The sequence below is a fragment of the Myotis brandtii genome, unplaced genomic scaffold (genome assembly GCF_000412655.1).
Source record: "Myotis brandtii unplaced genomic scaffold, ASM41265v1 scaffold561, whole genome shotgun sequence".
Lineage (NCBI taxonomy): Eukaryota > Metazoa > Chordata > Mammalia > Chiroptera > Vespertilionidae > Myotis > Myotis brandtii.
This window is the reverse complement of record NW_005370085.1, coordinates 693,726-707,471: the sequence shown is the minus strand read 5'-3', so window position 1 is coordinate 707,471 and position 13,746 is coordinate 693,726. Positions and strand designations below refer to the sequence as shown.

Genomic DNA, 13,746 nt, shown 5'->3' with positions numbered 1-13,746 from the left:
CACAGGCCGGGCTAGGGGCCCCCCCCCCCGCCCCCCGAGTGCACAAATTTTTGTGCACCGGGCCTCTAGTTATCTATAATGGAAGGTTCAATTTTGTTATTAGAAAAATAATGAATTTAATATATAGTATTTATTATACTCTAAAAAGTATTTAGGGCTTTCCTTTTAAGAATATATTTGGAAGTTAATTTTGGTGATTTAAATGATTATTCAATACCCAATTATACAATTTACCCATGGGAACAAGGAAGGAAATAGAGCATCATTATATTGGTTTGCATAACCCTTCACCTCCTCCCCCCCGTTAGCTTTGAAAACAGAAGGGTGGTGGAGAATTTTGGAGAATCTGAAACCATTTCCTGAAGAACAGTCCCGTCCAGAGTTGCACAGAAATTGGGGATGTGAACTGGAGCTTCGAGCTCCTGTCATTTTGCCTTCTTTCAGCAATTTCTGGTTGCTTAGCATTCACTGTGACGCTAAATGACACTGCATTTGTTGGTGGGAAAAGGGGAAGCAGAGAATTGTTTTGCAAGAGATGGAAGATGGTACTGACACACAAAACTTAAAGATTTAGACCTTAGCAACTTTGGTCCTGAAGGGCTAGATGGAGAAATTATAAGGTCAGAAGGGCTTTGAGATGTGGTGGGAAGAAAAGGTTCTGTATCCTGCCTCTACCACTGTGTAACTTGAGCCAGTTGGTAATTTCTCTGAGCATCAATTTTCTCAATTTTCTTATTTGCAAAATAGGAATAATACATTCTACCTTGTAGATTTTTAAATAGGATTAGCTGAGATATCATATAATAACTTTTTCCTAAGAGACAGTGAGATATACATAAAAGAGTGAGTTTTTATTAGCTCTTCCTTTCTCTGCATCATTTTAACCTCTTGTCTGTTCTGACAAAAACAAGTGAATTCTGTTTAACAGATTCTCTAATTAGCTGGCTTATTATTTTGAAACATTTTATTGTGGAGAATCTACACTAATAAAAGACTAAGATGTTAATTGACCATACCTTCGCTACACACATCAGCCAATCAGAAGAGTATGCAAATTAACCCAACAAAGATGGCCGTTAAATTTGCATACTGCAGGTGGGGTGGCACAGCACCCCACCGCCATCCAGGCCTGCCATGTGCGACCCGGGGTGGCGGGGAGGGCAGCAGCCGGGCCTGCCATCTGCGACCCGGGGAGTGGGCCTAAGCCAGCAGGTGGTTACCTCCCAAGGGGTCCCAGACTGTGAGAGGGCACAGGTTGGGCTGAGGGACACCCCCCCTGCCAGAGCACAAATTTTTGTGCATCGGGCCTCTAGTTATATAAAATTACATATGTAATGTAAACCTTACTTCATATTGATTTACTAGACTCCGCCCACCGGGCCTGTCGTGTGCAGCGGGCAGCAGGGCAGGGCGGCGTGGCAGAGGGCCTGCCATCTGCCACCCGGGGAGCAGTCTTAAGCCAGCAGGTGGTTATCTCCTGAGGGGTCCCAGACTGTGAGAGGGCACAGGACGGGCTGAGGGACCCCCCCCCCCGCCAGTGCACAAATTTTTGTGCACCGGGCCTCTAGTTTTTAATATGTACAGAAGCAGAGAGCACAGTGTTACATTTGTTGCAGAACAAATTACCCCCAAATTCTGTGGGTCAGGAACTAGAGAGCAGCTTGGCTTGGTAGTTCTGGTCCACAGCCTCTTGCAGCCAGGTGTTAGCCGGGGCCGCAGTCACCCAAAGGCTTGACTGGACACAGGATTTGCTTTCAAGGTGGTTCCCTCACCTGGCTGGTCAGGTTAGTGCTGGATGCCTTGGGGCGGGGCTCAGTTCCTCGCCATGTGCTCCGTCTCTGCTGCTCAAGTATCCTCATGACGTGGGTGCTGGCCTCCCCCAGGGCCACCCAGTAGGCCAGGACTGAAGCTACGGGGTTGGTCTGGAACGTGTATATGACTGGTTCCACCATATTCTATTGGTCACATAGGTCAGTCCAGATTCAGTGAAGGAGAAGACCACAGAGATCTTGTGGTGACCATCACATCTTTAATTCATTCAAAGTTGCAAATGGTAATATTCCAATTCTATCACTCCTTTTTCATTTGGATATTATCTCCAGTGCAATGTTAAAAAGTAGAGATGATAGTATTAAATTTAAAATTTTTAAAATTGGTTTTAGAGAGAGATGAAGGGAGAGAGAAAGAGAGAGAGAAACATCGATTTGTTGTTTCTGCATTCATTAGTTGATTCTTGTATGTGTCCTGACTGGGGATAGGACCTAAAACCTTGGTGTTTTAAAATGACACTCTAACCAACTAGGCTACCAGGCTAGCGTGAGAAGATAAGTGTTTTGTTTTTATTATAAACCTAGAGGCCCGGTGCATGAAGTTTGTGCACAGGTAGGGCCCCCTAGGCCTGGCCGGTGATCAGGACCAATCAGGGCCTTCGGGCTGCTGGCCAGGGCCTTCCTTCCGGCCCGGGGCCTCCCTTTCCTGGCTGCTGGCTGCTGGTCCGGGCCTTCCTTCGTTCCATGCCACCCCCTGGTGGTCGTGCACGTCATAGAGAGTGATCGAACTCCCTGTCTCCCAGTCAAACTCCTGAGGGGACACTGCATATTATCCTTTTATATATATCGATAGCATCTTATTTCTAACTCTGGCAGGAAAGTTGTAGTTTTTCTCCATTAAGATTTAGCAGACTTTTACATTCACTAAAACAGCAGTTGGCAACCGGTGGTCCGCGGACCACTGGTGGTCCGTGAGGTCCGAAAGGTTGGCGACCACTGCACTAAAAGGAACAGTGGAAGGAAATTATGTAGAGAAAGTGTTTGGGTTTTTTTTTTTCTTCAAAGTATGAATGAGATATACTCAACATTTGGTAATAAATGTGATTATACTACTCCCAATTCCATAGTATATTTTTCTCATTTTCTCAATAGTCGATGAAATTAGTTATTTTTGACTACTTGCCAAGGAAAATAATATATTTAAGTGATAAATATATTGGAGGACTGTTACTATGTATGTAATTCTGATTTTGAAAATAATTGCATAGGAAAATAAGATGAAAGGAGCTTTAAGAATGAATCCCCAGAGACTTCACTGTCTTGTTTCTGCCTTCTCAACACCTAGTTTCAGGGTTTGCTGTGGTGGGGACAGAAGATACTGGAGGGTTGGAACACCATCAGTTAAATGCTTCAGTGACACATGTCACTTCCGCCCAGTCTAGTCAATGGCTTAACTGCAGGGGATGGGAAGGGTAGTCGTCCTGTGCCAAGAAAGAAGGGACAGGTATGGGTGGGGAAACATTAAAAGTCCTTGCCACTGCCCGGCCGGCGTGGCTCAGTGGTTGAGCATCAACCTATGAACCAGGAGCTCATGGTTTGATTGCCGGTCAGGGCACATGCCCGGGTTGTGGGCTCAGTGTCCAGTGTGGGGTGTGCAGGAGGCAGGTGATCGATGATTCTCTCTCATCATTGATGTTTCTCTCTCTCTCTCTCTCTCTCTTTTTCCCTCTCCCTCCTCCTTTCATTTCTGAAATCAATTACAAACAAAACAAAAAAAAGAGCTCTTATGGCAGGGAAATTTGTGATAGATGATATTACAGGATCATTTTTAAATTTTGTTAGTTGTTTTAATGGAATTGTGGTTGGGGAGAAAAGTCTGCGTGCGCGCGCGCGCGCGCACACACACACACTAGTATTTAGGGGTGAAAAATGTCAATTTGCTTTAGAACACTGTTGCAAAAAAAGGGATGAATGTAGCAAGTATGTTAGAATTATAATAATTATTGAATCTGGGTGATGGGCATATGGAGATTCTTTATACTTGTCTCTATTTTGTGTACATTTGAAAATGTTCATCATAAAGATTTTGAAGGGCTTTGGGCCTTTGGAGGCCTTGGGGGTGGTGACTTTGAGGTCCTTTGGCTGGGATTCTTCTCTTAGCCCCTTTTTCCTGGCACTCTGTAAAGGTGCTCTGTGATCCACACCGCGGATGGAGCCACCCTTACTGTCAGGAATGAGTCCAAGAAGGAGGTTCATTATTGCCCCTTATTTAAATGTTCTCGGGCATTTGCAGATGACACATATCCTCCCACAGACACAGGTTCTGAGTATATCATTAAATCAAGCTCATTAACCTTCCAGATCCTGTGTCTGTGTGTGTTTGGAGGGGCCTAGTCTGCCAACGAAGGAAAGAGGCATTTTCAAGTCCTCGGCCACAGCTTTGGTTTGGGACGATTTCTCTTTGTGCCTCCCACAATTTTGGGCTTTAAAAGAAAAGGAAAACTCTTTTTAGTTTTTTATTTTAAAAATATATTTTATTGTTGTTGTTTTTTTACAGAAAGGAAGGGAGAGGAATAGAGAGTTTAAAAACATCGATGAGAGAGAAACATTGATCAGCTGCCTTCTGCACACCCCCTACTGGGGATGTGCCCGCAACCAAAGGTACATGCCCTTGACCGGAATCAAACCTGGGACCCTTCAGTCCGCAGGCCGACGCTCTATCCACTGAGCCAAACTGGTCAGGGCGGAAAACTCTTTTTAAATGTTGAAATAATTTCAGACTTAAAGAAAAGTTGAAAAAGGATAGTACAACGAATTCCTGCATACTATTTATACAGACTGCCCCAAATCTCAACATCTTACTGTGTGCTTTTATCATTCATTCTCTATCCATATTGTTGTTTTTGAGACCATTTGAAAGTCAGTTGCAGACATGATGCCTCTTTACCCTTAAAGAAATACTTCAGTGTGTATTTCCTAAAAACTGAAAATTTCTGTAATCAGTACAGTGATCAAAGTCATGAAATTAATATTGCTATAGTACTGTTATCAAAGCCATATCCTTTTCCTCATTCAAATGTCACCAATTGTCCCACTACTTTCCTTTAAAACAAGAGAAAAAATTATTTTCTAATCTAGGATCCAATCCAAGATCACCCATGTTGCCATGTACATTAGTCTTCCATGTGGGGTATTTCTTTTGGGATCTAGGCATTTTTGAAGAGTAGAGGCCTGTTATTTTGTAGAATTTTCTTTATTTTAGGTTTATCTGCTGTTTTCTCACAATAGGTTCCGGTTATGCATTTTTGGCAGGAAAACCACAGAAGCGATGCCGTGTCCTTCTCGGTGCCTCAGATCAAAGGGCTCCTTGTGCCCCTTTGCCCATCACTGTGCTGCTCACTGTGATTCCTTGATGAAGCTGCTGTGTGCTGGGTTCCCTCGCTGTTTTTCCCTTTGAAATTAGTGATGTCTTATAGGCAGATACTTTGAGACTATCTATCCTTTTCCTCATTAAACTTTCACCAATTAGTTTTATCATCCATTGATGACTTTTGCCTGAAACAGTTACTGCCATGATGGTCACCAAATGGTGAGTTTTAAATCCTGGGTAGCATGTGTTTTTTGTTTAAAATTTAAAAAACAAAACAAAACAAGAATTTATTTGAGCCAAATTGATGACATATGTCGGGAAGCAAGATCTCAAATGCTCCCCTGGGTAGCATGTTTTGACAGTTTGTTATTCAGCCACTCAGACAGCAGCTTTATGGGAAAGAACAGCTAGATCTCAGCGTTGGTCAGGACACACGGGTGCTTTGCAATTTTCCTCCGAGAGAACTTGGTTCGGTCCAGTTCCCACCCCTGCTGCATGGTTTGGGTATCAAGTTGCTCTGCCTCTCTGCTGCCCGGTTAGCTCCAGCACCAATCCACAGTCTCAGCAGCAGTGTCTGGATATTGGGAGTGGTTTTGTGTGATGTCTGTGACTCAGATGGTATCATATCCACTAGTATAAACCAGCTGAGGCTGCCTTTTCCAGAAAGGCCTATGGCAGGGTAGCATGTCATGGATTTATATCTAACTAGAGGCCCAGTGCACAAAGTTTGCGCATTGTTGGGGGGAGTCCCTCAGCCCGGCCTGCACCCTCTTCCAATCTGGGACCCCTCGGGGGATGTCCGACTGCTGCTTTAGGCCCAGTCAGGCAGTCGGACATGCCTCTCGCAATCCGGGACCGCTGGCTCCTAACCACTCGCCTGCCTGCCTGATTGCCCCTAACCACCTCTGCCTGCCTGCCTGATCACCCCTAATCCCTCTGCCTGCCTGCCTGATTGCTCCTAACCACCTCTGCCTCAGCCCTGCACCCGGGACCCAGGATTCCCTCTGGCCAGCCACAGGCACCTGGGACCCAGGCTGGCTTTGCCCGGGCCAGCCACAGCTGCAGGGGACCGTGGGTGGGCGGCTTCACCTGGGCTGCAGGCACTGGTGCTGGCGACCGCAGGGTGAGTGGCTTTTCTCCCTCTCCCGTGCCGCTGTGGCTTTGTCCAGATGGACGGCCGAAAGACATCCAGTCTAATTAGCATATTACCCTTTTATTAGTATAGATGGGTCAGAGGAAGATTTTGTCCTATATGAGCATGTTTACATGCTAAAGGGAAAGAGTCAGAGAAGGTGTTAATGATTAGGACATAGGGGACTATTGTTGGGATCCTTGAAGAGGTGGGCCTAGGAGGTATGATTACCTCGGGGTAAGAGGAAGGGCAATTCTTTTAGGAAGACGGGGAAGGAAGTGAGCATGGGAATGAACACTATTGTTTTTGTAGATTAGGAGTAGGTACAAATTTTAAGGAGTTATTGCCTGATTGTCTCCTTTTTCATTATGAAATAGTGAGCTCATAATCCCGAGAGTAAGGAGTTCAGTCCCAAGAGGGAGGGGGTACAGATCTTGAGGACATCACTGAGTAGGGAAGGGCTTATTGAAAGAGTCCCAGCTGGGGGTGGAGAGCATGAGTGTTGGTGACCTCAGTCTGCAAGGCCTGTGATTTTCTCCAGCTGTACCCAGGGGCCCAGGTGTAGAAACAAGGAAGTGAACAGTTGCATTGATTTGCCACATATTGTAGTGAAAGGCAAGGAAGGGGAAGTGGGAAAGCAGAAGGTGGGACAAGAGGTGGTTTGAGTGGTGGATCATGTGGTCTGTGCAGGATGGGAGAGGTGGTGAGTTGGGGCAAAAGTAGAAGAATGAAAGGATGGGAGGTGGGAGGATTGTAGGAGAAGGAATGAGTTCCTGAGAGCTGGCAGGGTAGAGAGAGATGGATGTTGGAGTTGAGCATTTCCAGTGTGAGACAGTCCTGGCTGATGAGGGGCTGGAGGGAAGGAGGGTGGAGGTGAAGGTCACAGCATTGTAATAGAAGGTCTTGAAGGTGCTGATGCGGTATTTACATGGACGTTGACACCCCAGATTGGTGGCAGGACATTGGTGGGCGTTGGTGGAGAGGGGGTGACTATGTTCCAAATGTTCAGGGAGGTGCTAGAGCAGTGGTTCTCAACCTTTCGCCCTTAAATACAGTTCCTCATGTTGTGACCCAACCATAAAATTATTTTCGTTGCTACTTCATAACTGTAATGTTGCTACTGTTATGAATCGTAATGTAAATATCTGATATGCAGGATGGTCTTAGGCGACCCCTGTGAAAGGGTCGTTCGAATGCCAAAGGGGTCGCGACCCACAGGTTGAGAACCGCTGTGCTAGAGGATTCTGGGAAAGAGGGAGACTTGAGCAGGAATGGAGCATGGTAGCAGAATGCCATGGACAACCCTAAAGGAAGTGGCATTTTGTCTGCCAAGGGATCAGGATGGCTGGATCTGGAAGTGTGCTGGCTCTCCACAAGTCTCCATCGATGCCTTGAAGCTCATGGAGAGAAGCATTTGCTCAGGTTTCCAAATGAAGGTTGGTCTTTGGGTCTCTCCTTGTATTATTTCTTCCTGTAGTTGGTCCCCTTCTTTACCTGCTACCTCCTGCTTTCCTTCAAGAGTCAGATCTGAGACCACTTCTTTCAAGACTCTTTCTTGAGGCCTCTGGTCTGTGCTCACCTGTAACTTAACAGGTAGCTCCCATGTCGTCATTGTCTGCTTGTACCTTGAGATGACTAACTTTCAGGAGGAGTGCTTGCTTAAAGATCTTCCCTTCCTGCCCAGCCATGTGCCTCAGTGGTTGAGCATCGACCCATGAACCAAGAGGTCACGGATTTGATTCCCAGTCAGGGCACATGCCTGCACTGTGGGTTCCCTCCCTGGAGGGGGCGTGCAGGAGGCAGCTGATCGATGATGTTTCTCTCTTATCCTTGTTTCTCTCTCTCTAAATCAATAAAAACATATTTGGAAAAAAAAGTCTCCCTTCCTATGGGGGCTTCCCTCAGTGCTCCCTTTCTGGCTGTCCTTTCTGGGAGTCCTATCCTAGTCATGAATTTCCTGTTTTTTTCCCTCAGGGCCAGCACTATAACATTAGCATAACTAGTGACTTTAAAATAAAGAAACCAAAAATCCAATTAACCAATTAAGGTTAAGTTCCTGACCCCCCAGGCCTGCTGGGAACTCTCCATCCATCAGAAATGCTTCTTCACTCCTCCGTTTTTTTTGTTTGTTTTGTTTTGTTTTTTTAAAGAATCTGCTAATCCTTAACAGATTGATCTGAGTTTTATATTTGGATGAAAGTTATCCATTAACAGGAAAGTTTGAAACTGTTGACAGGGCTGACAGCATTGAAGGATAGAAGTTAACAGGCAACCTTCAGGCGGAAATGTTTCCGTGGGGCCTGGGCATCTTAAAGATCTGTTTTGGCCAATAGTTACTCAGGGACGTTGGACCCTCCTTAGGAAGCTGCGATACCACGGGACTCGGACCAGAACAGCGTGACCCACCTTTGCACTTCAGAGTTTGGCCCCGGTGAGTCTAAGCCTGTTTGATGCCAAACACCCCACTGTCTGCCTTACTCCACTTCACCCGTCCCATCCACTGCCAGTTACAAAAGTTTCAGCCTGGGTTTGTGCAGACTCAAGGGGGCTGTAACTTCTCAGGGCTGAGTGCCAGGCTCCAGGTACTGAATCCGCGTCCCCTGAACCAGCGGTTGTCAGGCTGCCACTCATGGGTCATGACATCAGTTTGGCAGGTTGTGCCCGGCACCGCCGCCCCAGTTATTGCTGTGTGACAACCCTCCGTGCACTGAACACCAGCCTCTTTATGTTGCCTCATGGATTCTGCACAGGAATTTGGACAGGGCTTAGCAGGATGTGGCTTGTCTCTGCTACTGGATGCCGGGGGCACTCCTGTGGCAGGAAGTGACCTGAATGGCCGTGACTTAGAATTGGTTGGTGGCTCCTTCACTCACGTCTGGTCCTTGGGCCTGGATGCCTTGAGGCTGATGGGCTGGGATTGTTGACCAGAGTGCCTTTCTCTGGGCATTCACAGTGTGGTGCCTCGTTCCAAGAGAGAGGGTTCCTAAAGGAAGCATCTGGACAGCAAGGTTCTCTATTGGTTGAAGCAGGCAGGAGCCCGCCCAGATTCAAGGGGAGGGGACACAGATCCCGTCATTCAGACCTTCAATGAGAAGCGGGTCAGAACCTTTGTGGCTCCCTTAAAAGCTACTATAGGTGACTTTTAAATGAGATGGGATGTAAAATAGCAGAGTACCTTGTATGCAGTGAGAATAAGTACTATGAAACGTGTGTCTCAGTTATGTGTGTCTGTATATTCTGGTTCATGATCTAACATTTTTCTTGCTGTGCATTACAAGTGGTTTTTTTTTGTTAAACACTACCTAACTGTAGTAACATCTGATTTGGTTTATGAACAACAAATTTTGTAGGTAAGGACTGTCAGCCCTTTCTCAATTAATAGGTTACTATGATGTGGTTCTTAGTCACTTTGAAAGACGAGATCCCAAGGAATTGGTTGTCATTTGCTCGTAAGGACAAAAGAATGGTCTCTCCTTTTTGCATCTGTTGTCATCACCTACCAGAACTTCAAGGCCCCATTGGAGAGTCTCTGCACTTTCAAATGAGCTGTGGTGTGGACTGGCAGCCAGACTTCCCGGAAAAAAAAAATTGTTTTTTTAAATATTCATTTACTTATCCTCATCCCAGGATATTTTCCCATTGATTTTGAGAGAGAGTGGAAGGGAGAGGGAAAGACTGAGAGAAACATCGATGTGAGAGAAACATCGATAACTTGCCTCCTGCACATGCCCTGACCAGGGCCCAGGCCAGGGAGGAGCCAGTAACCCAGGCATGTGCCCATGACCGGAATCGAACTCGGGACCCTTTGGTCCACAGGCTGACGCTCTATCCACTGAGCCAAACCTGCTAGGGCCTTCCCGAAATTTTTGATCTAATATTTGTCAATCTGTTTTCTAAAAGAGTAGCAAGCAGCCCTAGTTGGTTTGACTCATTAGATAGAGCATTGGCCTGCGGACTGAAGGGTCCCTCCTGGGTTTGATTCTGGTCAAGGGCACATACCTTGTTGTGGGCTCGATCCCCAGTAGGGGGCGTGCTGGAGGCAGCCGATCAATAATTGTCTCTCATGATTGATGTTTCTCTCTCTCCCTCTCCCTTCCTCTCTGAATTCAATACAAATATACTTAAAAAAATAAGTAAAAGTGTAGCAAGCAGATATGAAAGGAGCAGGGCATACTGCTCTTTGCAGATGAATATTCTTAAGGATCAGGAGGCTGAATAACCAATCCATATGGAGAGACGGCCCCCTCTCTGAGGAAGGTGGTGTCTTAGGAGAGGCGTCCCACCATCCGTGTTGAAAACGGAATTAAATGCTGAGACTGGGCTCTGCTAAAGCAATCTGCGTTCCCTCCGTCCTCTGTCGTTGCTTCCACCCTTTGAAGGAAATGTGCAAAGATGACTGAGCAACAGTATTCACTGTCACCTTATGAAATGACTACATTTTTATTCAAATAGCTTACGAAATTTGCATGATTTTAAAATGTGAAATGATACATGTTCACTCTAGGCAATTAGAAAGTACAGATAAGAAAACACAAAATAAAGATCATCTGTTATTTTACCACTTAGAGAAAATTGTTGATTTTGTTGTTGAATATTTCCCGTGGATATATATAGTTAAAAAAATAAACAAACGATGGTCTCTTGCAGTTCTCTCTTGCAGTTCGTTCTGAAACCTGCTTTTAAAACTTATGTGAACACATTCTATGTCAATTAATGTTTGCAAACACATCATGGTATTACATTTCATACAGATGGTATTTACTTACTTGGGGACAACATTGGACTATTATAAACAACTAGAGGCCCGTTGCACGAAGAGATTCGTGCAACAGGCCTTCCTTCCCCTGGCTGCCGGCACCGGTTTTCCTCCAGCACCCAGGACCCAGGCCTTCACTGCAGCCACAGCAGAGAAGCCAAGCCTCTTCAGTCTTCAGTTGTCTTAAGTCTTTGCTCAGGCGGAGCCTTCAGTCTTCGCTCTGCGCCTGCATATGCAAATTAGCCGCCATCTTTGTTGGGTTAATTTGCATACTTGTTCTGATTGGCTGGTGGGCATAGTGGAGTGACACCAATTTGCATGTTTCTCTTATTAGTGTAGATGTTGTAGGGAACATCCATATAATTATATAATTAAATATTTTTTCTCTTCCCCATAATTATTCTTAAACTTTTCCTAAGCCTTTTAAAAAATATGCAATATATGCACCTGGTACAAAATATCATTATTTTTCTTCAGGAGATGTATGTCTAACTTGAGCTGCTAAATCAAAGAGCTTGAACATTTTAAAATCTTGATGTTTATACTGCTACATTGTTCTTTACAAACATACCAGCTTACACCCCTACTGACCTACTGAAAGTATTATCTATTCCTAGTATTTGATGTTTTGATAGGGACAACAGTCATTCCTTGCTTGCTTAATTTTGGAATTTATTTGGGTTATAACTTCCTCTGTGTGTTTTCTGCCTCTCACAATCTGCCTGCCCTTCAAGGCACATCTCAAGTGCCACCTCCTGCCTGGCCCCTCCTTTACACCTGCCAGAAAGGTGAGGTTGCCCTTCTGCCCTGTCTTGTCCTTTCCAGTTAGTTGTTGCTAGTTTACCAGCTGCTGGTGTTTGTCATCCGTTGTAACCTGGTATTTGTACCTGGTTACCTGATTGCAGCCCTTGAGAACTGCCAATGAACTGGGTTCTCTGTCACCTGCCCCTGCCCCCTCTCTGCAGCCTCATCTATGAAACCTTTCATCTCAACCACACTTAGCCATCTACTGTCCCTGAGCATCCTGGGTGGACATAATATTTTCTCTTTCTAGAATGCTCCTTTCCCCCTTCTGACCTGACAGAGCCCTACATTTCCTTCAAGATTTACCTCAGCAGGCAGCACTCTTCTGAAAACTTTGCTGATTTCCCTCACCCCCACCCCCCCTTGCCAAGTTAATCAGTCACTTCTCAGTCACGCTCTGTACAAGCATTTGTTGTTAAACATTCACAAAGTGTTGTAATTATTTGTTAATATTTCTCTATCCTTTGATACTTAGTTTCCAGAAGATAGAATTCATATTTTTTTAATATATTTTATTGATTTTTTTTACAGAGAGGAAGGAAGAGAGTTAGAAACATTGATGAGAGAGAAACATCGATCAGCTGCCTCCTGCACCCCCGCTACTGGGGATGTGCCTGCAACCAAGGTACATCCCTTGACCGGAATCGAACCTGGGACCCTTGAGTCCGCAGGCCGACGCTCTATCCACTGAGCCAAACCGGTTAGGGCAAGAATTCATATTTTTATTTCTATAACTTCAGCATTCATTATAGGTTTAGTGCATTTAAAAGTGCTCTACAAATACTTGTTGAAATGAATGGACAAATGATTGAACAGGTACTTTATATCCTCCTTACAATAGGAAATCTATATGTTAAAAGATTATAAATTATAAAAGACATAAGATATTGTTATGTTCCTTAAACCAGAATCTGAAAGCCCCATTACATTTCGTTCTCTTTTAATTTTTATTTACTTTTTTCTTTTTCTTTTGTTTTTTTCCCATCACCATGTATCCCCACCTATACCCTCCCCCCCAGCAATCACCACACTGCTGTCCAGGTCCATGAGCTCTTTCTTTTTTGCTCATTCCCTCCATACCGCCAGCTCCCCCTCCCACCCTGCTGTCAGCCTGCTCTCTATCTATGAGTCTGTCTCTATTTTGCTTGTTAGTTCACTTTGTTCATTAGATTCCATGAATTTTACCCTTTGCGACAGCATGGATGGACCTGGAGAACATTATGCTAGTCAGAGAAAGACAAGCACTATATGATTTCACTCATACATTTCTTTTTAAAAACATTTTTTATTTTTCAATGACAGTTGACAATATTATGTTCGTTTTAGCTGTACAACATGGTGTGATTAGACATTTATATAACTTACAAAGTGATCATCCCAATGTTTAGTACCCATGTGGCACCACTCATAGTTATCACAATATTATTTACTATAATAGAGGCCCAGTGCACAAAATTCGTGCACTGGTAGGGTCCCTAGCGGCTGGCAATGGCCAGCCAGGTACTCCCTCCCTTCCCCCAGCTGCCTGCTGCCGGCCCGGGCCTCCCTCCCTTCTCCTGGCCGGCACTGCCCACTGGTCGAACTCCTGGAAGAACTCCCGGTCGAGGGGAAAATTTGTATACTACGCTTTTATTATATAGGACTAGAGGCCCGGTGCAACAAAATTTGTGCACTCGGGGGGGGGGTCCCCCAGCCCCGCCTGTGCCCTCTCAAAGTCTGGGACCCCTCAGGAGATAATGACCTGCTGGCTTAGGCCTGCTCCCGGGTGGCAGAGGGCACGCCCAATCCCTAAGTGCAGCCCCTGGTCAGGCTCAGAGCAGGGCCGATTGGGGAGTTGGGGCGCCGCCCCCTATCATGCACAGAGCAGGGCGGATCGGGAGGTTGCGATGCCACCCTTAGTCACGCTCAGGGTAGG

At 45.4% G+C, this 13,746-nt stretch overlaps 1 protein-coding gene across 5 annotated transcripts in view; it reads left to right on the top strand.

Moving 5' to 3' along the window:
* Positions 1–13,746, top strand: part of PDE8A (phosphodiesterase 8A) — a 140,539-nt gene that overhangs the window by 64,201 nt on the left and 62,592 nt on the right. The window contains exon 1 of one of the 5 annotated variants that reach the window (XM_014549599.1): positions 5,341–5,358. The exons of 3 other annotated variants lie outside the window; for them this stretch is intronic. In XM_014549599.1, coding sequence (XP_014405085.1) covers positions 5,356–5,358 — 3 coding nt within the window. In that variant the 5' untranslated portion in view covers positions 5,341–5,355. Of the gene's footprint in view, positions 1–5,340; positions 5,359–8,519; positions 8,703–13,746 lie in introns of those variants that run through there. One more of the 5 variants, XM_014549601.1, reaches the window with a different exon arrangement.